Raw genomic sequence first — 27,789 nt, 5'->3', positions numbered from 1 at the left:
GAGATCAAGTTAAGGAAAAATGACGTTAATTCCTTTATTACATTTCAAATGTAATATACATTAAAATGTAAATTTTCAATACAATTTTTCTTCCTCCTGTGCTTGCCTTTGCCACATAACCAATACACCAAGAGTGGGGTAAGCTGCTCACATACAGTTCTTCCTTTAAAGTCTTAAGACTCATGCTAGGTTTTAAGTGTAAGGTTGTTAATGATCAAAATTATTCTGTGATTAAAATAGAGCAGACAAAAGCCCCCAAAAGGATGATTCATTTTTTATTAATACCCATCCAAACAATATAGATAAAAGAAAAAATTATGCATAGTACACAAATGTTTGGACAAACACACTAGAAAGAAACAAAAAAAGAAAACTAAAACATACACAAGAAACCAAACACACACAGAGGGATTGCACAGTTAGGCATTCAGTATCACCAGATGTGTATGTGAGGTGACATAACACAACAGCAATGTATCGTGCCACATATTTTATTGCAACTGATATAAAATTTTATTCTCATAAAACTAAACTTTGCCTATCCTCAGTTTTTTTAAAAATAACTGTCAAATTAACCGAGAGACATTTTCTCTGCTGGTTTGAAGAGGCATACATCTTCAAAACGGGGTATTGCTTTGCTTTTACTTAAATATATTTATCACCAACAATATATTCACTTTTATGTAATAAACACGTATCATTCTCTCCAGGTAACTAAAAAACTATTTACAATTTAATTCAACTACAAGACACCTGACCTGCAACTAACAATTTATGTTAAAACGCAATTCTCCAGTATCAAGAAGATTGTCATTATTACAAGCAACACTAAACTTTACCTTAGAAAGTTACAGTAGTAAATCTTGCTTTGTTTCAAGTTAGGTTTTTTTACAGGCAAAAATACGCCACAGCAAAAGTTCTTACGTTTGTGGAAAGGGTGTTTCTCCCACATAATTTCTTTAGGTTGTTAATTCTATGAAAGCCACTTGAGGTGCTATGAGGTAATAAAAAAAAATTCCTCTGAACTGCATTAAGAGGTTTCTAAAGGATTTACTTTTCATATACCAAAATGAGATTTGGTTTAAAACCTTTACGTAATATGCAATGGACTATACAGCACCACAGACTACTTCAGAAAAATGTATTCCCAACAAGCTGGAAAACAATGATAGAAGTTTTATCAAGTTTTCGATCGTTTTCCTTTAAAGAGAGGTACTGAAATTATCTGGGAGATGTTCAGATCTGCAGTGTTCCAAAGGCAATCACAGCAGTATGTCACATAAAAATAGAGAGAGGACGAAAATATCAAAGCAGTTAAAGGACTTTATTTGAGCTTTCTTAATAAATTTTAAGATATATTTGTTTAATATATGTATAAATATATATGTAGAAGTAATCTTTATTGAATTATGCACAGGTAACAGCATGCAGTGAAAAGAAAACATTACGGAGTAGAAGTCAAGTACGCTGAAATCAAGTATCACTGAGCATAACTGAAGGCTGCAATTTCTTTCTTCATTTCCTAATAAGAAAAAAAGACAAACTAGCAGTCAGCATGAATAAAAGCTGAAGAACCCTATTTATTTCTTCATGAAAAGAATAAAGAATTTGCAGATACATACAATTGTTAGTAATATTTAGCAAATACATGTGCTACCACCATCACAATGTCTTTCTATACCCATTAGCTTCAAACACGTCCTTATGCATCCAAAATAGAGAGTAGGCTAGAGAGACCGTATGGATCTGTATCAACAGTGGTTTCAACAGTTAGAAAGAGGAGACAGTTCCTGAAAAGCCACAACTAAAAGCTGGAAATGTTATTTTCTGCACTCTGAATAATTACTTGTTAAAGTCTATCTCTTCATGCAGTAGAGCTTGCTCCTGACCGACTTGCACAGTCACTCTGAATAGGAGATATTTTTTGGTTAAAGCTAAAGGTAGAAGTAGAAAACAAAGAAATCAAGTCCCTTTTAATTTAAGCGTTAAAAGTTAAGTCACAAAAGCCCATAAGCCCTGAGATAACATAAATAAATCCCTTCTCATGCTAAAACTATATATAAAACATTATACTAGATGAGAGAAGGGTGCATTTTTCAGGAATGGCCTCCCTGAACCCAAATAATCCTCACTGTTGCACAATCGGAACAGAGCGTCCGTTCTAACTCTTTATCAGATGTGGAAGAAGAGATTAAGATGACCAGGGCTGAAGAGAAGAGGCTTCCTCTTTTTTAAGGCAGACTGAGAGGCATAAAGAATTTTATCTATTCTCGGGCACAAGCATCTCAAAGACAAATGGATTCAAGGATCTTGAATCTGAAGACTGAATATCCAACCTATCTAAATCGATTCAATACTGGGAATGCCTGACTGGGACCATGGGTGCCTCTGGAAGATTTCTGCTGAGTTTGACAACTCAGAAATCCTCTCTTACAGGAAGAGATCAGAGAATTTGACTCATTAGCATTAAACCGGCATAGACAGAAATCTCCCCGTATGTCAAATTAAAGATGCTCGAGCCATGCTAGTTAAAAAGAGATTATGTGAGACTAGAGAAAAGTCTCAACTTCTTGTGATGTTTCATACTTAATTTCTTTTCAAGAATGGAATGACTACTATATGAAGTGTTACCATGTCTGACTGCCTGTAAGGGGAGAAAGAGGAAGTGACAGACTGAGAAAAGCACCCTCCTTTCATAGCTCCCCACCCCTAAAAAAGGTTCTGGAGAAGGACTATTGACAGACTGAGGTTAACTGCTTTGAGAGGGCTGTGTGGGTGGACCCATTGTCTTCAAGTTCAAGCCTTTTCCTGCTGAAACTGCCAACAATTATGCCAAATACAACAATGGTTTTGCAATATGGATAAATGTCTTCCAGACTGAAATGAAAAAAATCTTGTAACACAGGCAACTAAACAGTAGAGAGTAATGCTAAATAAGCGTGATGTCCAGGCTGCACACATACATATGCATAACACACACATGCATAACAGTGATAGAAAGTGCTATAAGACAAAAAAATTTACCTTCACTAATTCGGTTTTGTCGTAATCTTCCCGATGTTGGTAAATGCACTGACTAAGAACAGCATATAGTTTTTCCAAGTGAAATATATTGAAGTTCTTAGTTATCACAGTGACAAAATGCAACAGTTGCTGAAAAAAAAATTGGAAACTACAAGTTTAGAATAGCGCAAGATCCTTTGAATAGGCTCTTTATGTTTTCAGAAGCTAAATAATAATACAAGTGACATCCTACTTTCTTATATTGTTAAATAAAATATGAGTGACGCTTCAGAGAACAGATTAAATATCTCACAAGATTTAACTGGAGAAAATGAGTTAATTTTTCATACTTCAGAGAAAAAGAAGGCTTAAATTTCAGACAATATTTTATTACTAATCAATCTATCACATCAACAATCATAATTGCGAATCAACTGCTTCCAGAACAGCAGGGAATGACACAATCCACTTTGTGGTGGAGTAGCTGCCACAGCAAAGCCACTGTTGCATTTCATTAGAGGAACTGTTGCTGCAATGCAGGGCACCGTAAAATGGATCTTTGGAAGCCAGGCTACAGATCTTCCAGATACAGCTGTGCCAGCTGGAAATGGAAGCATCCTTAGGTGCTCACCTTTACCCATTAGCTGAATGTGTACTGTACCTACAATTCTGCTGGCAGAACACACTGCTCAAGTGTCTGAGCAGATCAGGAAGCAAAGTTAGATGAGTTAGCTCCTACCTTTAAACTGAAGAGTGGATAAACTAGCAGAGTGGCTCTGCCTGTAGCAGATTACCAATCTTTCACACAGTCATTTCTGTTACCAAAGATGTGAATGTGATAATGTCTGGGAAAGCAACAGTAACCAGCTAGTGGCAGCACTTTCTTCCACTGCTGCGGCTGTTCAGTATCTGTGTGTTGTGTGAGGCTGTGAAGATGTAGCTTAAGAGAGCAGCCACACCAAATGAAAATATTACTGCCTCACAACTGCCTGTCATCAAACTCTGCCTCCCTCAGATCAGCTAGCACAAAATTTGAGTATTCCCCTCAACTTCATTCTATACAACATGCAGATGAGACGCACCAAAACCAGGCAGCGTGCTTTCAGCTGCTGCAAACAGAAAAGGTAGGATGTGACAGAGGTGTATGGTCAACATCCCGTGTGAAACTATTTCTAATTGCTGCCACATGGATGACTGCATGCTCTTCTATATGTTCATAAAGTTCTAGGCCTATTGCCAAGCAAATAAACGAACAAAAAAAAACCCCAAACAAAACCAAGCAGCTATATTTTGGAGGTTCACCTAGCTTATTCATTGCAGGTGAGTTCCAAAGAGGCTCTCTGGTATGAGCAGCTAGTTCCAATGGCACCCATGTTAATGAAACAAGTTTTCTAGAAGACGCATTTCATGACGGTAGCTCTCCTCATAGCTGAAACATATAGAAGCTGAAACATATATAAGGGCTCTACCGTACCATTTATCCAGTGGGCAACAACTTTGGAGCACATGCTATTAGCACCCTTACTCTATGAAAAACCTGCGTGGCTTCTCTACATACACAGGCAGCCATGAACAACAAACCCCCCTGAAATCTGTTCCTTAGGAAGCCAGCGTTAAAAAGTTAGTTTTACCTCTACAAATTAGGTCACAGCTTAAAAATGTGACAGAAGTTGTGTTGACAAGCCCCTTCACCAAAGGGGATTCCTATCTGGTCACATTGTCCCCACACAGGGAAAACATCCATGTAATACTCCCTTTCTCATCATGGCAGGTAAACAGCAGCCCTCCTCTGCAGTGGCCAACCTCCAGGACTCCAACCTAGCAATTTTCCTAATTTTCCTCACTGCAATATCCCCTGGAGATCAGGTCCTTCTTCTACCCTCTCCAATTCATGCAAAGGAACCTCTTTTACCCCCTGCAGCTAGGCCCATTTTTAACCCTTTCCCCAACTGTAGCCTAGGATAGCCACTTCTCTCCTACGAGGGACTGGAAAACCATTATAACCCTGTAACTGTATGAATGCAAAATTCTAACACTGGATTTTGAAAAAATTTCAGAAAGTACGTATTAGTATTTTATCCATGGTGAGCTTTATGTCAACCTGCTAACTTCAGATTTAAGGCATCACTGCTAGGAATAAAGGTCCTTTTCAGATTCCTAATAAATGAAAACATGCAAAAAGCAAAACAAAACCCCCAAATTCATCATAAAAACTGCTAAGACATTAATAACCAACAGTACTAGCAGGTTGTCAGTGGGCTATTTTAGCTATATTAGGAAGAGAGCCCAGTCTCCTAAAATTTAGTTCACCAAAAGCAAGAACAGCAGTCTACACCAGGTGTGGAAACACAACAGTCAAGTCCGTTACAGGATGAATTATTTCACAAGCTATGCATCCTTCCCATAAATTGATTTAATTGGCATTGGTTAAGAACTGACTTAGTTTACAACTGTACATGTACCAAGAAAATGTCCTACTTCAGTATTAACAAAATTGAAATTAGACTTACTTTGAGCTCATAGTAATCCACAATCACTGGCTGTGTGATAATTTCCATTGCTTTCTTGACACCTGTCACCTGGTGCTCTTCTACCCGAGAACATCTCGCACGAGTCATACGGTGTACCCACGAATCTGGAATGACACAAATTCCTGAAGTCAGGATTTCTGTTTATCTGGAATACAGTATCAGTGAAGTATCCTGTACCTGGAATACAGTCTCTCTCTCCAATGACAGACAGACCTGTTTCCATTTTTTCACTGAGAAATGGTTGAATTTTACTTTCTTTCTGGCAAAAGTCACTGCTCCATAAAAATTAGAAACTCAGACACAAAAAAAAGCACTAGAGAAAAAGGCAGTGTAAAACCAGGAAAAAAAAAACCATAGTCACATGGCCATTACAGCACTGCATGGTAAAACTCCAAAGTAATTTAGGTTAGGAAACACATCTTACATTGCAAACATGATGACATAAGTCTTCTATTCCACATGTGACCCTGGGTCCACGCTGCATAAGTACAGCTTTTTAACTTACGCTGCTCATTACTGGGAAGATACTCATACAATAAAAGAAAGTCAACGATTGTTTTTCAATTAGGTACCATTTGAAAAACAAACTTCAGAATCAAAAAACCAGCAGCTGCAGAAAAACATGAGTTTGGCTAGCATAACTAGACGGGCAGCATCATTATGCAAGAAACACTGTGTGCTGATTTTAGAGAGATACAACAGAAATAACCAAATGGAATTAAAGGCGGCTAAAACCTAACAAATAGTGTAATCCTCCTCAGGAAGAAAAAGGAGCTAAATGACCTGTTTGACCTTTCACTTACCATTTGAATCTCCGTCTTCAGAACTTTCTGCTATTTGGCAATCCGGCCTTTCACTCTCCTTTCTTAGGTCTGAATGTTCAGGAAGCATGACACTCTTCTTTTCAGAAGCAGATTTAGCCACAAGGAGAACTCTCTCTCTTTCATTTTCTGTCCCTGGTTTATTTTCATTCCCATTTTTCTGTCGTTCTTGAAGTATGTTTTCATTTTCTTCCATAGAAGAATCCTGTGCGGACTCAACTTCAGTGTGATCCGTGTTAGAAACGTGTTTTTCTGGAGACTCTTCATCACTTTCTACTTCATTTTGGTCTTCGGGAACTTTATTCTCTTTATTGAACTGAAAATTCCTCCTCTTTGTTGCGATACCTGAAGACGCTTTGTTCTTTCTGCGTTTTCTTTTTGACATATCTACAAAGAGAGATCAGAAAAAGTAATCCAAAACATTACCAAAACAGTTCTTCCTTCAAAATCCAGCATCCTCATCTTACTTGACTTACAAGGAAAATGATCAAAGCAGCTCAAGTACCATTGTCGGTCTCCCTGCATATGTCTAGAGAAAGAGTTGCAAGTTAATGAGGTCAATTTGCTATTAGATTTTAAAAAGCCAGCTACAGAATTTCATTCACAAAACCATCAGCTTCAAGATTTTATGAACAGAAAATTCTTACTTTAGATAGGAAGTACTACTGCAAAGCAAGGTTATTAGGTGAAGTTGCTTACTGTCTTATTACATGAACTAATATAGATGAACAGCAGAAAAGCATTTGGAGACGAGCCCTTCTTCAAATCTGTTATAAAGCCGTAAACTTCAAAAGCTAAACACACGCTGGGCAGAATTAGAGACAATTTTAAGGAAACATTTGCTGGAGAAAAAATTGTCCGAAAGACTAACACCTCATATGCTTTCTGATTCAGTTAACCTTGTTTTAAACAAACCTTGCATTTTTGCCTTCCAGAAAAACCCACCATTCTTAGTATTCACGGAGTACTGCACAAAGCATATGGGTGTGTCCTGGTTTCGGCAGGGATAGAGTTAATTTCCTTCCTAGTAGCTGGTACAGTGCTGTGTTTTGGATTTAGGATGAGAACAAAGTTGGTAACGCACCGATGTTTCAGTTGTTGCTAGGTAATGCTTACACTAGCCAAGGACTTTTTAGTTTCCCATGCTCTACCGACTGAGAAGGCTGGAGGTGCACAAGAAGCTGGGAGGGGGCACAGCCAAACTGGCCAAAGGGACATTCCATACCATGTGACGTCATGCTCAGTACATCAACTGGGGAAAGCTGGCTGGGGGGGGCCGCTGCTCGGGGACTGGCTGGGCATCGGTCGGCGGGTGGTGAGCAATTGTACTGTGCATCACTTGCTTTGTGTATTATTATTATTATCATATTACTATTATTATCATATTATTATTATCATCATTTTATTTCAATTATTAAACTGTTTTTATCTCAACCCACGAGTTTTTCTCACTTGTGCTCTTCCAGTTCTCTCCCCCATCCCACTGGGTGGGGGGGAGTGAGCGAGCGGCTGCGTGGTGCTCAGTTGCCGACTGAGGTTAAACCATGACAGTCCTTTTTGGCGCCCAACGTGGGGCTCGAAGGGTTTGAGATAATAACAGGTTAACCGGAGTGTATTAAGGAACTTATATCTGTTAATAGTTGTGGGTCACAATGTTGGTTTCTCTGTTCTCAATATTGATTTGTATAATCTGCATCGCGCTCTTTTTCCTGCTGTACATGTTAAAGATTGGTGTTGGGTTTTGCAGTTTGCTGTGGTCTGCAGTGAATAGTGATGTCTCGCTTGTGAGGTTTGTTTTTAAAACATTGACCTTGACGTTAGTGTGGTATGTAGGTTTCGCAATGAAGCCGTTACTGTACCACGGAGATCATTTCGTGGAGACAACTAGCAATTACAGTGACTTTTCTGAGAGTTTTTTTATGGAGGAAATACAGAATGGCAGTGTCACTACCTTCTTCTATGATGTTTCCTCCTTCATTACAGTAACTTTTCAGTATTTTGAACAGCCTTGGGTAGTTAAGATAGTTCTATTGGTACTTCTTGGGAATATTGTTTCGGTTTTGTCTAAAGTTGGTAAGCAATTTAAGAATATCATCCAGAGATCTGCCCCAAAGCCAAATAGTTATGAGTGGCAGGGTGTGTGGGACAAGATGGGCAAGTACCTAGGCCAATGGGCACCCCCAGTGTTTTGGAACTTCACCCCTGAGCAAGTGCAGAATCCTGAAGAGCTAGTAGAATATTTGGAAAAAGTATGCTGTCACCCTGGCAACTCCAGAGAGATGCAACTCATTGCAACATGCTGGGGCCTGGCCCATGCCTACCGAGCCCTGTTCAACACCATTCAGTGCCCTCAAAGGGAAGAGAAGGTCTCTGGCTCTGACAGTAAAACGACAGGCCCTGTGGTCACTCAGACCCGGGCAACACGCCCTGCGGCCACTCAGATTCCGGTGACATGCACTGCGGCCACTCAGACCCCAGCGACAGGCCCTGTGGCTGAACCAAAGAACCAGCCTGTGCCAGTATCAGTCGCCCCTGTACACAAGAAGAAATCTTGGAAGCGAAAGTCAGCTTGTTTAGTAAGGGAGGAAGAAGCTTCTTCTAGAAGGGAAGCGGAGGAAGAACTGTACGAATACCCTGGAGAAGGGCCATCACGAGAACGGGAAGAGGAGAGACGGCCGCTGACCAGGGAGGAAGACGAGGAAGAACTCATAAACGAGGCAGTGACCACCCGATCTCTATCCCTGAGTGAGCTGCGAGACATACGAAAAGATTTCAGCCGCCGTCCAGGTGAGCATATTGTCACCTGGCTGCTCCGATGCTGGGATAATGGAGCCAGTAGCCTGGAATTAGAGGGTAGGGAAGCCAAGCAGCTGGGATCCCTTTCTAGGGAAGGGGGCATTGACAAAGTAATTGGACACGAGTCCTCAGCCTTTGGAGGCGACTCTTGTCAAGCGTGAAGGAAAGGTATCCCTTTAAGGAAGATGTCGTATGTCGCCCAAGCAAGTGGGCCACCATGGAGAAGGGTATCCAGTTTCTGAGAGAATTAGCTGTGCTGGAGGTGATTTATGATGACCTGAACAATGAACAACTATCCAAAGATCCAGACGAAGTCAAGTGCACACGACCCATGTGGTGGAAGTTTGTAAGGAGCTCACCATCGTCATACACCAATTCATTGGCAGTGATGACCTGGAAAGATGGAGAGGAACAAACAGTGGATGAATTGCCTGGTCAACTCCGGCAATATGAGGAAAGTCTTTCTTCCTCCCTCGTCTCGGCTGTGGAGAAACTGTCCCGGGAGTTCCAGCAATTCAAAGAGGATAGGTCCTACTCCCCACCTGTATGGACCAGTATCTCGGCTATCAGGAGTCAGCGTTCTTTTGCTCAAGAGAGAGAATATAAGGGGTACACACCATGGGGCACCCTATGGTTTTACCTGTGTGACCACGGAGAGGACATGAGGAAATGGGATGGAAAACCTACTGCAGCCCTAGGGGCACAGGTACGTGAATTGCAAGGGAAAACAATCACAGAAAGAGGTTCTTCCAGGAAAATTGCTGCTCCAGTTTCCAGCGGGCAGTTCCCCAGACAGAGTAGAAGGGCTGATCTTACTGAAGAAACTTCTGACTCATATGTACAAGAAGTGAGAAATGAGTACTGTGATGAGGATTAGAGGGGCCCTGCCTCCAGCCAGGGGGAGGAAAGGGACAACCAGGTTTACTGGACTGTGTGGATTTGGTGGCCTGGCACATCGGACCCCCAGGAGTATAAGGCTCTAGTAGACACCGGTGCACAGTGTACCCTAATGCCACCAAGCTATATAGGGGCAGAACCCATCTGTATTTCTGGAGTGACAGGGGGATCCCAACAGCTAACTGTATCGTAAGCCAAAGTGAGTCTAACTGGGAACGAGTGGCAGAAGCACCCCATTGTGACTGGCCGAGAGGCTCCGTGCATCCTTGGCATAGACTACCTCAGGAGACGGTATTTCAAGGACCCAAAAGGGTACCGGTGGGCTTTTGGTATAGCTGCCTTGGAGACGGAGGAAATTAAACAGCTGTCCACCTTGCCTGGTCTCTCGGAGGACCCCTCTGTTGTGGGGCTGCTGAAGGTCGAAGACCAACAGGTGCCAATTGCTACCACCACAACGGTGCACCGGCGGCAATACCGCACCAACCGAGACTCCCTGATTCCCATTCATGAGCTGATTCGTCAACTGGAGAGCCAAGGAGTGATCAGCAAGACCCGCTCACCCTTTAACAGTCCCATATGGCCAGTGCGGAAGGCTAATGGAGAGTGGAGACCAACAGTAGACTATCGTGGCCTAAATGAAGTCACGCCACCGCTGAGTGCTGCTGTGCCAGACATGCTAGAACTTCAACACGAATTGGAGTCAAAGGCAGCCAAGTGGTATGCCACAGTTGATATTGCTAATGCGTTTTTCTCAATCCCTTTGGCAGCGGAGTGCAGGCCACAATTTGCTTTCACTTGGAGGGGCGTCCAGTACACCTGGAACTGACTGCCCCAGGGGTGGAAACACAGCCCCACCATTTGCCATGGACTGATCCAGACTGCACTGGAACAGGGTGGAGCTCCAGAACACCTGCAATACATTGATGACATCATCGTATGGGGCAACACAGCAGGAGAAGTTTTTGAGAAAGGGAAGAAAATAGTCCAAATCCTGCTGAAGGCCGGTTTTGCCATAAAACAAAGTAAGGTCAAGGGACCTGCACAGGAGATCCAATTTTTAGGAATAAAATGGCAAGATGGACGTCGTCAGATCCCAATGGATGTGATCAACAAAATAACAGCCATGTCTCCACCAACTAGCAAAAAGGAAACACAAGCTTTCTTAGGCGTCGTGGGTTTTTGGAGAATGCACATTCCAAATTACAGTCTGATTGTAAACCCTCTCTATCAAGTGACCCGAAAGAAGAACAATTTCAAATGGGGCCCTGAGCAACAACAAACCTTTGAACAAATTAAACAGGAGATAATTCATGCAGTAGCCCTTGGGCCAGTCCAGGCAGGACAAGATGTAAAAAATGTGCTCTACACCGCAGCCGGGGAGAATGGCCCTACCTGGAGCCTCTGGCAGAAAGCGCCAGGGGAGACTCGAGGTCGACCCCTAGGGTTTTGGAGTTGGGGATACAGAGGATCTGAGGCCCGCTATACTCCAACTAAAAAAGAGATATTGGCAGCATATGAAGGGGTTCAAGCTGCTTCGGAAGTGATCGGCACTGAAGCACAGCTCCTCCCGGCACCCCGACTGCCGGTGCTGGGCTGGATGTTCAGAGGGAGGGTCCCCTGTACACATCATGCAACTGATGCTACGTGGAGTAAGTGGGTCGCACTAATCACACAATGGGCTCGAATAGGAAACCCCAGTCGCCCAGGAATCCTGGAAGTGATCATGGACTGGCCAGAGGGCAAAATTTTGGAATATTGCCAGAGGAGGAGGTAACGCGTGCTGAGGAGGCCCCAATGTATAATGAACTACCAGAAAATGAGAAGCAATATGCCCTGTTCACTGATGGGTCCTGTCGTCTTGTGGGAAAACATCGGAGGTGGAAAGCTGCTGTATGGAGTCCTATGCGACAAGTTGTAGAAACTGCTGAAGGAGAAGGTGAATCGAGCCAATTTGCAGAAGTAAAGGCCGTCCAGCTGGCTTTAGACATTGCTGACCGAGAAAAGTGGCCAGTGCTCTATCTCTATACTGACTCATGGATGGTGGCAAATGCCCTGTGGGGGTGGTTACAGCGATGGAAGCGGAGCAACTGGCAGCGCAGAGGCAAACCCATCTGGGCTGCCGCATTGTGGCAAGATATTGCTGCCCGGGTGGAGAACCTGGTTGTAAAAGTCCGTCACGTAGATGCTCACGTACCCAAGAGTAGGGCCACTGAAGAACATCAAAACAACCAGCAGGTGGATCAGGCTGCTAAGATTGAAGTGGCTCAGGTGGATCTGGACTGGCAACATAAGGGTGAATTATTTATAGTTCCGTGGGCCCATCACACCTCAGGCCACCAAGGAAGAGATGCAACATATAGATGGGCTCGTGATCGAGGGGTGGACTTGAGCATGGACACTATTGCGCAGGTTATCCATGAATGTGAAACATGCGCTGCGATCAAGCAAGCCAAGCGGTTAAAGCCTCTCTGGTATGGAGGACGATGGCTGAAATATAAATATGGGGAGGCCTGGCAGACTGATTATATCACACTCCCACAAACCCGCCAAGGCAAGCGCCACGTGCTTACAATGGTGGAGGCAACCACTGGATGGCTGGAAACATATCCCGTGCCCCATGCCACCGCCCGGAACACTATCCTGGGCCTTGAAAAGCAAGTCCTATGGCGACATGGCACCCCAGAAAGAATTGAGTCAGACAACGGGACTCATTTCCGAAACAACCTCATAGACACCTGGGCCAAAGAGCACGGCATTGAGTGGGTGTATCACATCCCCTATCATGCACCAGCCTCTGGGAAAATTGAACGATACAATGGACTGTTAAAGACTACGCTGAGAGCAATGGGTGGCGGGACGTTCAAACATTGGGATACGCATTTAGCAAAGGCCACCTGGTTAGTCAACATGAGGGGATCTGCCAATCGAGCTGGCCCTGCCCAGCCAAAACTTTTACGTACTGTAGATGGGAATAAAGTCCCTGTAGTGCACATAAAAAATATGTTGGGGAAAACAGTTTGGGTTACTCCTGCCTCGGGCAAAGGCAAACCCATCCGTGGGATTGCTTTTGCTCAAGGACCTGGGTGCACTTGGTGGATAATGCGGAAGGATGGGGAAGTCCGATGTGTACCTCAAGGGGATTTGATTTTGGGTGAGAATAGCCAATGATCTGAATTATGTGATGTTAAGTGCTACATAATATTATATGCCATACTAATGTTATTACAATAAGAATCACCCAGACTAATGAAGAATAACTTCAGTGAAACCAAGCAAAGCACAGTGATGATGGTACCAGAACTGACTTCAACATGAAACAATCCAACACCACACACCGTCTCCATTTTTCCTGCCCTGGAAGATTATTATGACAGATGGAGCCCGAAGTCATGGACTAAATGAACTCACCGAACGTTTTAGAGGGATGGCCCATAGACTAAGGGAATGATATCTGTGTGTGTGTGTGTGTATATATAGAGAGAGAGAGAAAAAAAGGGGGTGGTGATTAATGAAAATGTACTGGAAAATATGAGACTTGAGCATGACGCAGATGGTATAGAATAAGGGGTGGATATTGTCCTGGTTTCGGCAGGGATAGAGTTAATTTCCTTCCTAGTAGCTGGCACAGTGCTGTGTTTTGGATTTAGGATGAGAATAATGTTGATAACACACTGATGTTTTAGTTGTTGCTGAGCAGTGCTTACGCTAGTCAAGGACTTTTCAGCTTCCCATGCTCTACTGACTGAGAAGGCTGGAGGTGCACAAGAAGCTGGGAGGGGGCACAACCAAACTGGCCAAAGGGACATTCCATACCATGTGATATCATGCTCAGTACATCAACTGGGGAAAGCTGGCCGGGGGGGGCCGCTGCTCGGGGACTGGCTGGGCATCGGTCGGCGGGTGGTGAGCAATTGCACTGTGCATCACTTGCTTTGTGTATTATTATTATTATTATCATATTATTATTATTATTATCATATTATTTCAATTATTAAACTGTTTTTATCTCAACCCACGAGTTTTTCTCACTTGTCTTCTTCCAATTCTCTCCCCCATCCCACCAGGTGGGGGGAGTGAGCAAGCGGCTGTGTGGTGCTCAGTTGCCAACTGAGGTTAAACCACGACAGGTGAAGTCAATGGCAAAATTCCCAGCCATGCCAGTGAGACCAGGAAACTTCACACCATGTCATGCATGTGTGCTGGTTTTGGCTGGGATAGAGTTAACTTTCTTCATGGTAGCTGGTATGGGGCTATGTTTTGGATTTGTGCTGGAAACAGTGTTGGTAATACAGGGATGTTTTCGTTACTGCTCAGCAGTGCTTACACAGAGTCAAGGCCTTTTCTGCTTCTCACACCACCCCACCAGCGAGCAGGCTGGGGGTGCACAAGAAGCTGGGAGGGGACACAGCTGGGACAGCTGGCCCCAACTGACCAAAGGGATATTCCACACCATATGACATCATGCTCAGCATATAAAGCTGGGGGAAGAAGGAGGAAGGGGGGGACGTTTGGAGTGATGGCATTTGTCTTCCCAAGTAACTGTTATGCATGATGGAGCCCTGCTTTCCTGGAGATGGCTGAACACCTGCCTACCAATGGGAAGGAGTGAATGAATTCCTTGTTTTGCTTTGCTTGCACACACGGCTTTTGCTTTACTTATTAAACCGTCTTTATGTCAACCCACGAGTTTTCTCACTTCTACTCTTCCAATTCTCTCCCCCATCCCACTGTGGGGGGAGTGAGCGAGCGGCTGTGTGGGGCTTAGTTGCTGGCAGAGGTTAAACCATGACAGTGTCTTAACTGAAAGAGACCCAAGTCCCTTTGCTCTTTCATGTCCTTTTCACAGGAAAAGTAAGCAAATAATGATCTTTCATTTACATACCTATTATTATTGCTCCCCTATTTTCTTCCCCTTTCCCCCTTCAATTGGAAATCACAGTAAGAGGTGGCATAGATTTTAGCATTTGAGGGCAGGGAAGGGAAAAATACTGTTTCATATAACTAAAAACTAGTTGAGTATTCAGAAACTGCCATGTACAACATTTTTGACTTCAAGAGGTAGCAATTTAGGAGCCATTAAATATCAGTTGGGCCATCAAGGCCAGTCAGTGTCTTACAATGTAAACCAACCACTGTACTTGAACTTTATAACCATATTGAATGAATGACCTCTGGATTTATCTCACATTTTGAAACAAATTAAAAAAATGTAATGCCTCTGGCATGAAGAACCAGGCATCACAGAAACCTGTTATGTCACAAGAACAGAGAAGGTATCGGTGACTTTAGCACCTTCTCCAAGAAAGTCTGAATAAAATGCAACTTGCCGTTAGAGCGGGGTGTACTGGAATCTACAGGTGCTGCTGGCATCTTTGTTTTTTCATTACACTTTGGGTCTGTTTTCTTACACCCAGGAACAGAGTTCTGCTTTGGCATTACACGGTAGTAAGATGGAGCATACTTTGAAGAGCTACAACCTTGCAATAAAGAACAGATAGCAAAGAATTATGTCTTGCATTGTTGGTTACAAATACCGAGACAAGTCTCAAAATCCTTAGCATCAAAAAACATACCTCTTTTCTTACGAGATTCTTGAATTTCTTCACAGCGTTGTTCAAAATCTTCATCCATTTCTTCCCTCACTATGGCGTATGCAGTATCTCTCAAGGTACAAGCTCTGTGCCTAATGAGACGATCTGAAATTTTACAGTCAGAACTGAGTATTTTCTACCAGCCAATGAAATCCTTCATTTTGATCACTCAGAAAGATTTTGTTCTTTTCATAGGTGGGTTCTGAAAGGTTATCTCAGTGAATATTTTCAGCGTAACAACATAAAAGTTAATTATTAAAGCAAAAGCACTAGTTACTGATCAACACTTCTGTCACAATTTCATGCCCAAGTAGTTTAATGCTACAACATTTACAACCTGGCAAGAAATGCTCTCTGTGGATGTTTAAAATGATCTAATCCCAAGTCTACTGTCCACAGACAACATTTATCATTTATACATTTGAATTTTTTCCAAATTAAGGATAAAAACACATCCTCACCTCCAGGATCTTTATCTGGGTTGTACTCTAAAGCATTGTTACAGATTAGATCGATGTCTTTTAGAAAATCTCCTGCAGTTAGGTACTGGTGCAAGTCAATTTTAGAGAGAACTGCCGAAAGGTCCATGGGCTGTTTAATAACTGCGTCATAGTCGGGTACCTACAAATGAAATATATGTGCTCAGAGATTTAACACAGTATCTACCAAAATTAATTATTTTAATAAAGTCAAATAAAGTACTTCTTAAAAACCCCAAATATTTATGACACATCAAAGATGCAGAAATTAACCAGTTAGTTTCTTGAAAATAGAAGGGCTATTTCAACTGTCTTTGAAGAGACAGACTAGAAGAGGGAAAAAAAGAAGCAGGGAGGTCAGAAGCATATGTGGGGCAGAGAAGGGAACAGACACCCAGAGTGGGATTCATTTCACTTCGCTTCAGAAAATCACAGCAAAGAAACCTTTCTCGGTAAAGTCACCCAAGATCTCTTTGTTGTTGGCAGCAAGAAAAAGGCTGCAGGAATTGCACCTTTGAAGTATCTACCCTAGGCATCTACTTTAGAATGAGATAACTGGACCCAGAGGTGCCGATTTCTTTACTCAGACCATAAAAGGAGCCTAATGACTAGTTTAGATGAGGACATCTATGTTTAGATTATTCACATCTCAGAAACGAGAAGTAAAGGGAAAGACAAGTCAGTGGATGCTTAGGGGAACAGGACTTTGCTGAAACACAAAGCTATATTAAAACTACAGCTGACTTTGGAGTATATGCCCCTGGCTTAGACTTATTCAATAAATGAAATGAGAAAAAGAGACGTAAGAAGTGTATGGGAGGAAGAAGAAACCACAGAGCCCTTATGGTTGATCTTATACTGAGGAGCTCCAGAGGAAACAGAGAATAGAATCTTAAAATTTATTTTAAAAACTGCTGCTTCTACTCCTGTTCTCACAGAAACTATTGACAGTCAATTAAAGAGCTTTAGGCTTTATTAAAACAGTCCTATAGATACTGTTTATAATTATAAAGAAAGCGATCTCTCTGCTTTTCAGTGCTGTAACATGCCTACATATCAAAGCCTTTTCATGAGCGAACTGTGTTGGCATTTGGTCTAACTGGCAGCTGGACTAGATGATTGTTGTAGGTCACTTCCAACTGACATACTCTAAAGTTCTAAAGATGTTTTAGAAGGAAGCCGGGGCTTTCAGTGAATATTCAAATAACAGACATTTGAGAGGCTGAAGGAGTCAGCAAAAGTAAAAGCAAAATTCACTTCCTGCTTCTTGAAAAATCAGAATAATACAGTCCTAAAAACAAAGATAAACCTTCCTATAAAGAGCACACAAACACTGAGAAATACAAACACAGAGAAATTATGGATACACACAGATAAAATGGTATTACAGATCAACACTAATTTACCTCCTCTGGGTCAACAGGCTTTGTAAATGCTCTGAAACGTCTGTCAACGGCAAGTCTATGTGTCACATCCCTTAAGAAAATCCTAAGTTCACGCAACGTATCCTCCTCCTGCTCCTCCAGTTGTCTCATTTCCTCCTCTGTCAGCTGTCGAGGCTTAGGCGGCGGTGCTACAGGCAGTACTTCCAGTGTCCGCCAAGCTTAAATTAATCAGCAACTTTTAGTCAATTTATGGTACTCAAATACAAGCATATGAAAAATTACTGATAGAAAATTACCACCAAAGCAAATGCTGTATAGCTATTAACTTACAGTTAGCAAAGTTTTATATGTAGAATATCCTCACCTGCGTTGTTTTTTGATGCAGGAGGTTTAGCAGCTTGATTTACAACTAAGTCCTCAAAAAACGTTCTTCTTTCTTCCTTATTAGGCAACTGGATTTTGAAAACTTCTTTATAATCATTAATAAACAATTCTTTTATCTAAAGCATGAGGAGAAAAGATATTTCAGATATAAGGCCACACAAATTCATATTCTATTCCAAAAAGATGAGTACCTTTCTAAATTAAACTGAATAATCATCTGGATAAGACAAACTGTGAAAAGCTATCTTCTTGGTCTTAAAAGGCTAGATTTGCTAACATGGCAAATTAAAATATCTTCTCTAAGGAACACCTCTAGAGTTAAAGCTCAATGAAGGGACCATATGATACACTGATAAAGTGGTGACATTCACCACCTCTAACTGCTTATTGTGTATTTACCTGCCTTGCTATCCTTTAGTTTGAATCTTTATGGCAGCTATAGAGGGAACAGGCAGGGTTCAGGACACAAGTGTGGACTTTTTGGTAAGGTGTTTTTTTTTTTTTAAATTAATTTAAATGAGGTGTCTGAAGTTGCATACTTCCAAGTTTTACTCCATTTTTCAATCTCTACTACCAGAAGGTACGGAAGGAATTTCAAGACTTATTTTAGAAGGAATTTATTAACAGTATAAAAACTTCTGTAGAAAGTTAAGCCCTTTCAAAGCATTTGATGATAAACACATCTAAGTAACCCCCTCCTCCCCCCCCAGTAACCGAGACAAAATAATCAGAGTAGCATATTCACATTCTGAACACCTTCCTTTAATGCAACTCTCAGATCTCTAGAAAGCTAAGTATGTACTCTTACTGAATTTTGTTAAGGAATACAACTAAAAATTGATTTCTGAGTTAATTAAACAGAAGTTTGAACTTAGCTTTCTAATTTGTAAAGCTTTCACCTATATGAAGAAAGAAATTGAAACTTTTATTAAAGAATTTAAGTTTGAAATTACATTCCATCATTCACAGTGTGACCACCGTACTTTATCAGTAAAAATATCTTTCACGTTCCTGTAAAAATACCTTTTTCCCATTTACATTTCAAGCACCATATATTCTTGACTAAGTACATACCTAACCATCTTGAAGTCACTGGAATTATTATCTGAAGTAAATTTATACATCTGTCTAATAAGCATGAGTGTGTGAGAAGGGGGAAAAAGTTTGGTCCAAGTCAATCTCTTTACTCAGAAAACATTTTAGACAAATGCTTTCAGCATTGTTTTGTCTAAGCAAATTTTAAGAGACCTGGTTAAGGTGCCTGAGTAATAACAGTGTGAATTTGCTTAAGAGTGCACAGTACTCCAATGCTTAAAGGATTTATAAATTAACAAGAAATTGAAAAAAAAGTAAGAAAAGTATCAACAGAAATACCTCTTTTGGGAGATCTGCGTGACACACATCAGATGTTGCAAGCAGCAAAACTGGAGCAAATGTTGGAATGTTCTGCAGTAGTGTTGTAAAAGTAGCTTTCAATGTAGCTCCAACAGCCTCCCACCACAAATGGATATGTGGGATATAAATTATACTTGGTGCTGTTCTTTGAGCTTCTTGCATCAACTGGTAAAATGAAAGCTTGGATAAGAAAACTAAGCCATGTAGAATAGGCTAATAAACAACTACGTATCAGTCAAACTGTCTTACGAAATAGGAGTACATGAAGCCAAAACATCAAAACAAACCAACAAAAGAACAACTCCTTAACAATAAGGTAAAATTTTCACTTTGACTCAAATATAGACATTGCTACGCAGACAGAAACAGACCTGAATCTCTGCCTGATTTCAAAACTACTTAGGCGTAACATAACTCCTAAAGAGCCTCACAACTCAGCTGGTGTGGTAGCGTGCCTGAAAGAACAAGACTAACCCTTCAGCAAGATGGATTAGTCTGGGTAAATCGCTACACGACTGCGACTACACCATTTTCAGTTCAGAGCGGGCACATATCCAAGTCAGTCTGGAGCACAGTCTGAACGAAGAAAGACCTATGTGAAAAGATGAGGGCTGACACAGTAAAAAAAAGCCTGGTTACAATTCATAATTTCAAGTACATTTTATAAGAGGTGACCAGTCTTTAGCCTGCCTGATTAGCTAAATCACTCACTGCCTCTCATTACCAAAGGATCCATCAGACCAGATTACGTGCTTTGGAAGACCACAAGGCATCGCCTACAGATGGTACCTCAATCACAGAAGAGGACATGCATCTACCGCATGAGGGAAGTGGCAACAGTCCTTTCACATGACAAATTTCTCCGTGCACCCTTTCAGATTATGAATATTCAGGGAGTTCCTGTCACAAGATGGGAAGCGCATGTGGTATATCCAGGCAGCGACTAGACATGGCAGTTATATGATTGCAAATGCAACCATCACATAACAAAAAAGGAACTGTTCCTCTTATGTGACAAATGAGTATCCAGTCATGTAACATGTCCGTCCTTACTTGTACAGCTCTCAAATGCTGCTACTAAAGGTCAAAATATTTTAATACAGTGATGCCAAACAACAAAATGGATTTCCTGCCTAAAAGTGAAAAGGAAAACAGCACTGAATCTGCTTATATTTCATTTTCCTAGTTAAGAAAGACACACCAGCGTACAAATGTAAGCGTTCCATGAATTTTAATGCTTTTACTGCATATATGGCAGCAGTAGAAGCTGTATATGTAAAAAAAGAAACTTCTTTTCCCCAAAACCTTGATTGCCTTACAAATATAATAAAAAACAAGGCTACAAAAAGAGCATGACACGCAGTCAGGCTGATGCAGAGCCATCTACTGGGAGCACAGAATCTTAAGAAGCAATGAAAACAACTTTCTGGATCCCACCGAGATGGGCAGGATTTCTTGCCATAAACAAGGGTTTATTAGCAGCACCTCCCAGCTTCCCGAGCTGCTAGCAACATCTTCACTGTTTAATATGGAATGGAAAATATGGCCATGTACAACATCCTTATGCGGTATCATTCGATCTAGAAGAAAAGTGGATTTTCAGACAGAAGTAAACATAGCAGCACATTCAAACCAGGCCACCTCCATTAACAATGAATTTTGCTTACTTTACTAGTTTATGTACAGTCCGTGAATCCTATGAGATTAAAGAAAAAAAAGATACCTGTGCACATGTTTCTTCCGGTGATGTGATGCTAACAAACAAAACGGATAGGTCTAGTGTATAAACCGGAAACTTTTCCAGGGCGTGTATTACTGCAGGTGCCAAATGAGAAGCTTGCCCATATCCTGGCTCTCCAACTAGTAAGAACCGTGGCCTGCAAGATGTTGGCTGGTAATAAGCATTTCTAGAACAGTAAGAAGAAAATAAGTTTAAAAATGAAGTGATGAATAGGCACACAGATGTTAAAGGTTTTTTCCTATACTTTTTTTTTTTTTCGGTAAATACTCTCCATATTCCAGCAAATAACAAGCTGGTCTGTGATCAGGAAGACTATCAAAGCCCATTTTCTTACAAACTTGTACCATACCTCCCCTAAGAAATCCTGCCAATCCCCAGCACGTCTGCTATTTGTTTGGCTGGGTTAAGTAACAGCTCTTAAATGACACAGGGGGACTGTCCAGCTAAATACACACACAACTGGTCAGTAACCTGGTATGAGGGAGAATAACAACTCTCTCTCAGCACACATCAATCTGGATCTCTTCACTGCCTGTACACACCGATTTTTAGTAGGTCTTGAGTTTAAGTAACTGTGAGATCTCTACATCTGTCAAGTTTAGCTGAAATTTGGCCGTAGTTACTGGAGATAGTGGGAAGGAAGGAGCAGAACAACATTTCTAGAAAAAAACTAACATGGGCACTGAAATACATTAGCTGTATCTGAAGAAGTACACAATTGGATTGGTTAAATTACAGCAGTACACTAAGTACATATAAGATTTGTATTTATTTTGTTCAGTCATTCTAATTGTTTCATCTTTGAATTGTGTATTAATTTCCTAGTAAGCTTGCCTTACTAGCATGAAACACATTTGTGAAGAGCAATACAATACTGTTGTACCTTTGCTGGCTGAAGTCAAAGATCCTAGAGACCTAACCAAGCTCAGCAGGTCAGAAGATTTTCTGGACGGCACAGCAACAGAAGTTGAGAAAAATAACTGACCCAACAGTGACAAGAACGATCTATTTTTTCAACTGTTGGCTTATACGACTTCCACATTAAAATGTCAAAAGATTAACATAAACTTAGTAGGTTAAAGGTACAAAATGCAGACACTGTTTAAGTTTTTCTCACAGTGCTTTAACAAACCATTTCTCAATTTTGTTTCTGCTACATAACTCGCTACTGGTTAAACAATCTTGGAAGGTAGAAGGGCAAAAGATGGCTACACAAATCCATACAGGTTTTTTCGTTAAAAGGACAGACAGCACATTTCTTTGGTCTTTCAAGGAATACCATGGATTAAATCAACACGTTCTAACAGTCTGTGGACCACTTTGACTTAGGAAAAGAGGGCTGGGCCGTTCAGTTTGATGGGTTATGGCAGCGTACTCCATTAGAACATTAGTACCCAGCTGGATCTTCATGCTTACTTCTTGCAAATACTGATCACACCCCCCCATTTTACTCCTTCATCTGCCACCTCTCACACCAAAACTGTTTACAGACCCAGCCATCTTAAAAATGTAAACGTAAAGGGGACAAACATTTACCTGCTAAAATTGAGGAATTTTTCCTTTTGTCTACCGTGCATTTTATGCGTTGGCTTATCTTCAAAGATTGATGGCGATTCCTCATCACTGTCAATTACATAATTTCTTAAAATATGATTTAAACTGTCTGAAAGACAAGAGAGGTTTGTTAACTTTCCTGAATAGTCCCTATCTCGCTCTTGCATTAATACAGCTTCTAAATCAGTGCTGGAAACCCCTTATCTTGTATTTCTTCATTTGAGGGCACACACTGAATGCTATTGTCTGAAGAGTTCATCCTACCACAGATCTGAGGAGATTGCGCAAGTCTCTACAAAGCTGTCCTACGTCCCATGATTTGCATAAGGTATATCTCTCTGTTGGTGAAAACTTGGAGTTTTTTTCCTTAGAATAAAGATGATTAGGACTAACTTCTGTAGTTCCCAGACACCTGAAAAACCCTACAAGGCCACTTCTTTCTGGAGCAGGTTCCCCCACTGGAAGTGAGGGAATTAAGTGAACATGATGGCCACAGACTTCCAGTTGTCTAGTACTAATGAGTCAGAATATACAGACCAACAGATCTTCTAAATAAGGCTCCTGAAAGATCACTGAAGAAGGAGATAATGGAAGGTGGACAACAGAGAGGGGATGCAATTACCAATCCCCTAGTCTCTCTGCTTGTATTTTGTTGATGGATTTCTGCCTCTATTTTACCAATGCAAACTTATCTCCCAGATCTACTGAGAGTAATACTGGTAGGATAGTGGAGTGAGTTTATCAGTTTATTTGCTCTCACCAACTGACATACTGTCCTGGTTCCGGCTGGGATAGAGTTAATTTTCTTCCTAGTAGCTGGTATAGTGCTGTGTTTTGGATTTGGCATGAGAATAATGCGATAATACACTGATATTTTAGTTGTTACTAAGCAGTGTTTATACTAAGTCAAGGACTTTTCAGATTCCCATGCTCTGCCAGGTGCACAAGAAGCTGGGAGGGGGCACAGCCAGGACAGCTGATCCAAACTGCCCGAAGGGATATTCCATACCATATGATGTCATGCTCAGTACATAAACTGGGGGGGAGTTGGCCAGGGAGCAGTGATCACTGCTCGGGGACTGGCTGGGCATCAGTCGGCAGGTGGTAAGTGGCTGCATCACTTGTTTTTCCTGGGTTTTGTTCCTCTCTCTCTTCTGTTGTTTTCCTTTTCATTACTTTTTTTTTTTTTTTTTTAATTTCAATTATGAAACTGTTCTTATCTCAACCCACAAGTTTTCTTACTTTTGCTCTTCCAATTCTCTCCCCCCTCCCAATGTGGGGCGGGGGAAAGGGTGAGCGAGCAGCTGTGTGGTGCTTGGTTGCCGACTGGGGTTAAACCACAACACAAACTAAACCTGATCAGGGCTGATGCAGTCAGGAACGTGAGCTCACATATGCTATGCAAGCCAAGCCCCAAAGTATACACTACTAAAACATTCTGATCTCACGTGCAAGTGTACAGTGTCATCCACAAACATTTATATTAAGAGACTATGGTTAAAAATCATGATAGCTAAAACCAGTATTTAGCTTAAACCACTTATACTTCTATTGTGGTCCTGACATTCTTCAGACAGGAATTGGAAGCATTCATGTAAAAATGCCCTTCTCCCCCCATTTAAATATTTATTTTGAAAGAGGCACCTCATACATTAAACCTTAAATCCATCTGTACAAATGATAAATATGATGTTAACTACTGTCAGAAACAGGGTGCTCTAGTAGAGAATGCATAGTTCTCTACTGTGTATTGTAAGTCATTCACAGCTCCCATCCAGCACTTCAGTTTAGAATCCAGAATAAAAACTATAGACGATATTCCTGAAATAAAGGCATGCACATGCATATTATAAAATTCTACTGTTATTACAGCTGAGAGGTTTATGTATGTTGATTGCACAAATCAGAAGTTTTTGCTTTGGCAGAATTTTAAAGAAGTGGGTCTTATTGTTATACCTTGCTGTTGGTCCTTCTTTAGTGCAAGCGCTGCATGGGGAAATACTCTCTGCAAGGCTTGTAAAATTCTTGCTAGTGTGTTTTCAAGCAGTGGTTTTGAAACAGGTGATAGCGCTCTCCCAGGTGAAGCCACAGCCCTCTGTGAAGCTGGAACAGTCTTCTGCATAGCCATGACAAAATCCTTTGCTGTTATTTTAATAGAAGCGATATCTAACTGCAGTTTCTCACTGCTTTTGTATATCTGAGGATAGTGGCGGCGCAAAGCACAGAGGGCAGCTTCAGCACATAAGGATTTAATATCAGCACCACAGTATCCTAATAAACGAAACAAGAATCAAATGTTACGTCAGTCTCAGGCAACACAGAAGTCAAGGCCAAGGTTTCCAAAGTGAAACACTGAAAGACTTTGTATGCAGCCAAAAATTAACAGGTTGAGAAAGAATTAAGAGTTACTGCACTGCAGAGAAGTTTTGTTATGTGGCTCGCAGCCTGATACCCTGCACTTATGAAGCAGCCTCCTAATCAAAGCTTTGCTCCTGAGGAAGATGCCCCAAGCCCATTCAATGTTCTGAGAGACAAAAAGAAAATTAAAAGAAAAGAAGCATCTAACTTTGTTTGCTCCCAAGGCATGCCAGGTCGGGTACTGCCTGGTACAAGCTCAGATTCCTTAGGACTCAGTCACCTGCAGTAACTCACTTTCTTTTCAAACTTACCAACACATTTTTCAGCTAGCTCTTCAAGAAACACGTCCAATGGCTTAGGGGTCCAGTCTCGTGTGTGAATCTTGAAAATCTCTTTTCTAGCCTGGAAACAAAATGGTTGCACTTTAGTTTGTCCTAAGTTTTCTCCTAAAAAAAAACCAAAACAAAACAACACAAACCCCCAAACCCCCTCACATTAATACAAATACTTTTCTTATCTGCTAAACTTTAAGTATTTTAAAGTTCAGTTAATATGCTCTCTGCTTTTTCAAGCAGGAAATTTAATAATTCTCAATTTGTTACATTAAACTCTTTCTGGGGGCCTGCAGTGAAATAAGAGGCATTTATAGCTTCCGTAAAAAGTAAGTTTCCACAAGTATGAGACCTAATGATCCTGAGGGAAAAAAAAAAAACAAACACACACCCCACACTTATCTGCAAACAGAGATTTTTCACCAAAGAAAATTCTTGCAAATCTAGCAAAATTTCATGGTGACAGTCTCATTAGTTCATCAAATTTCCTTTTCTGCCAGTTCATTCAAGGAAAACAGTCCTAGCACTACATTTCAAATTGCTAAAATTACTACAAAGAAGAACCGTAATTATGACTCAAACTACTGTTACTGATACAGAAAATGTCAAAACGTTGCCTATCTTCATCTCTGATCTTAGCAAGACTTTCATTTAAGTATTTCCTGGTACACAGATTAATAATGGCAGATTTCTAGAATTCTTCCACAGTAGGGAATCATGTATTATATCTGTTTCATGGCACCTCCTCTCCTGGTTCCTGAAAGCAGATAAAAACTGGAGACAAACGTCTGTGTTAAATACACTTTTCAGTGCACTTTTACTAGCCTTCAAATCAATAAGCATTTTATCCTTTTTCCAAAAAGTGCTAATAAAAGAAAAAGAAGTATCAGTGATAGCCAGAGAAAAACCACAAAAACAGGGTTCCAGGTTTGCACACTATCTCCCCCCCCCAATATTTTTTGGTTGCTATATACCTATTTTTTCATTGCTTAGCTATTGCCATTGAACTGAAAGCTTCCCAAGCCCTGCACCTGTGCAGCATACTTCACATCTTTGTCCAACTCCCTGTTAATAAGTACCAGTAAGAATGTCAGATCCCAAAATACTTATAGGTATCTCCCAGGATACCCAGCCTGGGAACAATCCAACACAGGTACGTCCACTATCCATTCATAAACCAAGAACTGAGAGCAAGAGCACTTCAGGGTGAAAGTGCCTAAGTGGATTAAATAAGAAAGCAAACGTGAACCACTTTGGGAATGAAAAACTTTAGTTTGCTGCAGCACCAGCCTTGATAAAAGCTTTTGTTAGCAAAAAGGAATTCTTGCGTGCACACCATTTCTTTCATTTTCAAGATGAGATAGCAGGAATTTATAGCTAATTCAGACATTCATTCTTACTTAAACATTTCAGTGACTAGCAGCACCCCATTTTCTTGGCTGGTCACAGTGAAACCAAAACTAATTATAGAACTAACTACTTGTTGAAATCATCTTAATCATATATATTCAGTACCAGATCTGCCCTCCACAGTACAATGCAGTCTCTCCAGATCCCTCTTTTGTCCGAGTTGTACAATACTGATTTCGACTTCAGCTGCTCCATGATACTGCACTGTTATGTGGTTTTGTTATAAAGATGGACTTTGCCACATTAGCATTAAGGCTGTTTAAGTTCTGACCTCTTTATTTGGCAAGCTGAAGAGGAATTCTCGATCAAAGCGTCCAGGTCTTCGTAAAGCAGGATCTATAGAATCCAGTCTGTTGGTGGCTCCGATTACCACAATCTCTCCTCTGCTGTCTAAGCCATCCATAAGTGCCAGAAGTGTTGATACAATAGAGCTAACAGAAAAATATAATCTTCATTCACTGGTTTAGTAAATTTCATTACATTCTACATGACCTTCTCCAATGATCACTCAAAAAGGACAAGCTTTTACTGATGAGATGCCGCTTAGTGAAAGACTCATTTTAAGACATAAAAAAATAGATAAGGTAACACAGGCCTTGTGCTGATATCAAGCTTAGTGAATTGTTTTCAATTATTGTTTAAAAATAATCTGAAATTTAGTAGCATTTAATTACTAGTTTTCAGGACAAATGAATGCGTCACAAAGTTAAATAGGTTGTGGTCTTCTTTTCACAAAGATCAGATAGCTTCTATGTAGATACAAAAAATGTACTACCTATGAATTTGGTCTTGTTTACTGGACCGCACAGGAGCAAGACCATCTATCTCATCAAAGAAAATAATTGACGGTTGCATCTGGTAGGCCTAGAATGAAAACACAGGAATATTGACATAAGTAAAACAGCACTATTTTAAAGAGAAAGAGCATGAAAAACATTACGGTTGGAAAGTCACTGGAACTAGATCTTTCAGACTAGCATCAGGGATCTCTGCTAATTGAACTCATGGAGTAAGTGGCACGAGTAACAGAAGACAGCACCCTATGTCAACCCACTGAGACTGGGTGACAGGAAACAAATCATACCAGTACTTTTTACAGCTGTTTGGCAACC

General features: G+C 41.0%; 1 protein-coding gene across 3 annotated transcripts in view; it reads right to left on the bottom strand.

Moving 5' to 3' along the window:
• Positions 1–262: 262 nt before the first annotated feature.
• ATAD2 (ATPase family AAA domain containing 2) overlaps positions 263–27,789 on the bottom strand; it is a 47,437-nt gene continuing 19,910 nt past the window's right edge. For 2 of the 3 annotated variants that reach the window (XM_076329148.1, XM_076329149.1), the window contains exons 13-28: positions 27,453–27,541; positions 26,949–27,108; positions 25,247–25,337; positions 24,534–24,848; positions 22,560–22,686; positions 21,006–21,189; positions 19,262–19,447; positions 17,868–18,003; positions 17,525–17,721; positions 16,101–16,260; positions 15,622–15,744; positions 15,376–15,525; positions 6,338–6,742; positions 5,514–5,638; positions 3,025–3,153; positions 263–1,522 (exon numbers count right to left, since the gene is read on the bottom strand). In XM_076329148.1, coding sequence (XP_076185263.1) covers positions 1,481–1,522; positions 3,025–3,153; positions 5,514–5,638; positions 6,338–6,742; positions 15,376–15,525; positions 15,622–15,744; positions 16,101–16,260; positions 17,525–17,721; positions 17,868–18,003; positions 19,262–19,447; positions 21,006–21,189; positions 22,560–22,686; positions 24,534–24,848; positions 25,247–25,337; positions 26,949–27,108; positions 27,453–27,541 — 2,619 coding nt within the window. In that variant the 3' untranslated portion in view covers positions 263–1,480. The remainder of the gene's footprint in view (positions 1,523–3,024; positions 3,154–5,513; positions 5,639–6,337; positions 6,743–15,375; positions 15,526–15,621; positions 15,745–16,100; positions 16,261–17,524; positions 17,722–17,867; positions 18,004–19,261; positions 19,448–21,005; positions 21,190–22,559; positions 22,687–24,533; positions 24,849–25,246; positions 25,338–26,948; positions 27,109–27,452; positions 27,542–27,789) is intronic. The other variant, XM_076329150.1, reaches the window with a different exon arrangement.

The sequence above is a fragment of the Aptenodytes patagonicus genome, chromosome 2 (genome assembly GCF_965638725.1).
Source record: "Aptenodytes patagonicus chromosome 2, bAptPat1.pri.cur, whole genome shotgun sequence".
NCBI lineage: Eukaryota > Metazoa > Chordata > Aves > Sphenisciformes > Spheniscidae > Aptenodytes > Aptenodytes patagonicus.
Note: the sequence above shows the minus strand (reverse complement) of the source record. Positions and strands in the feature narration are given on the sequence as shown.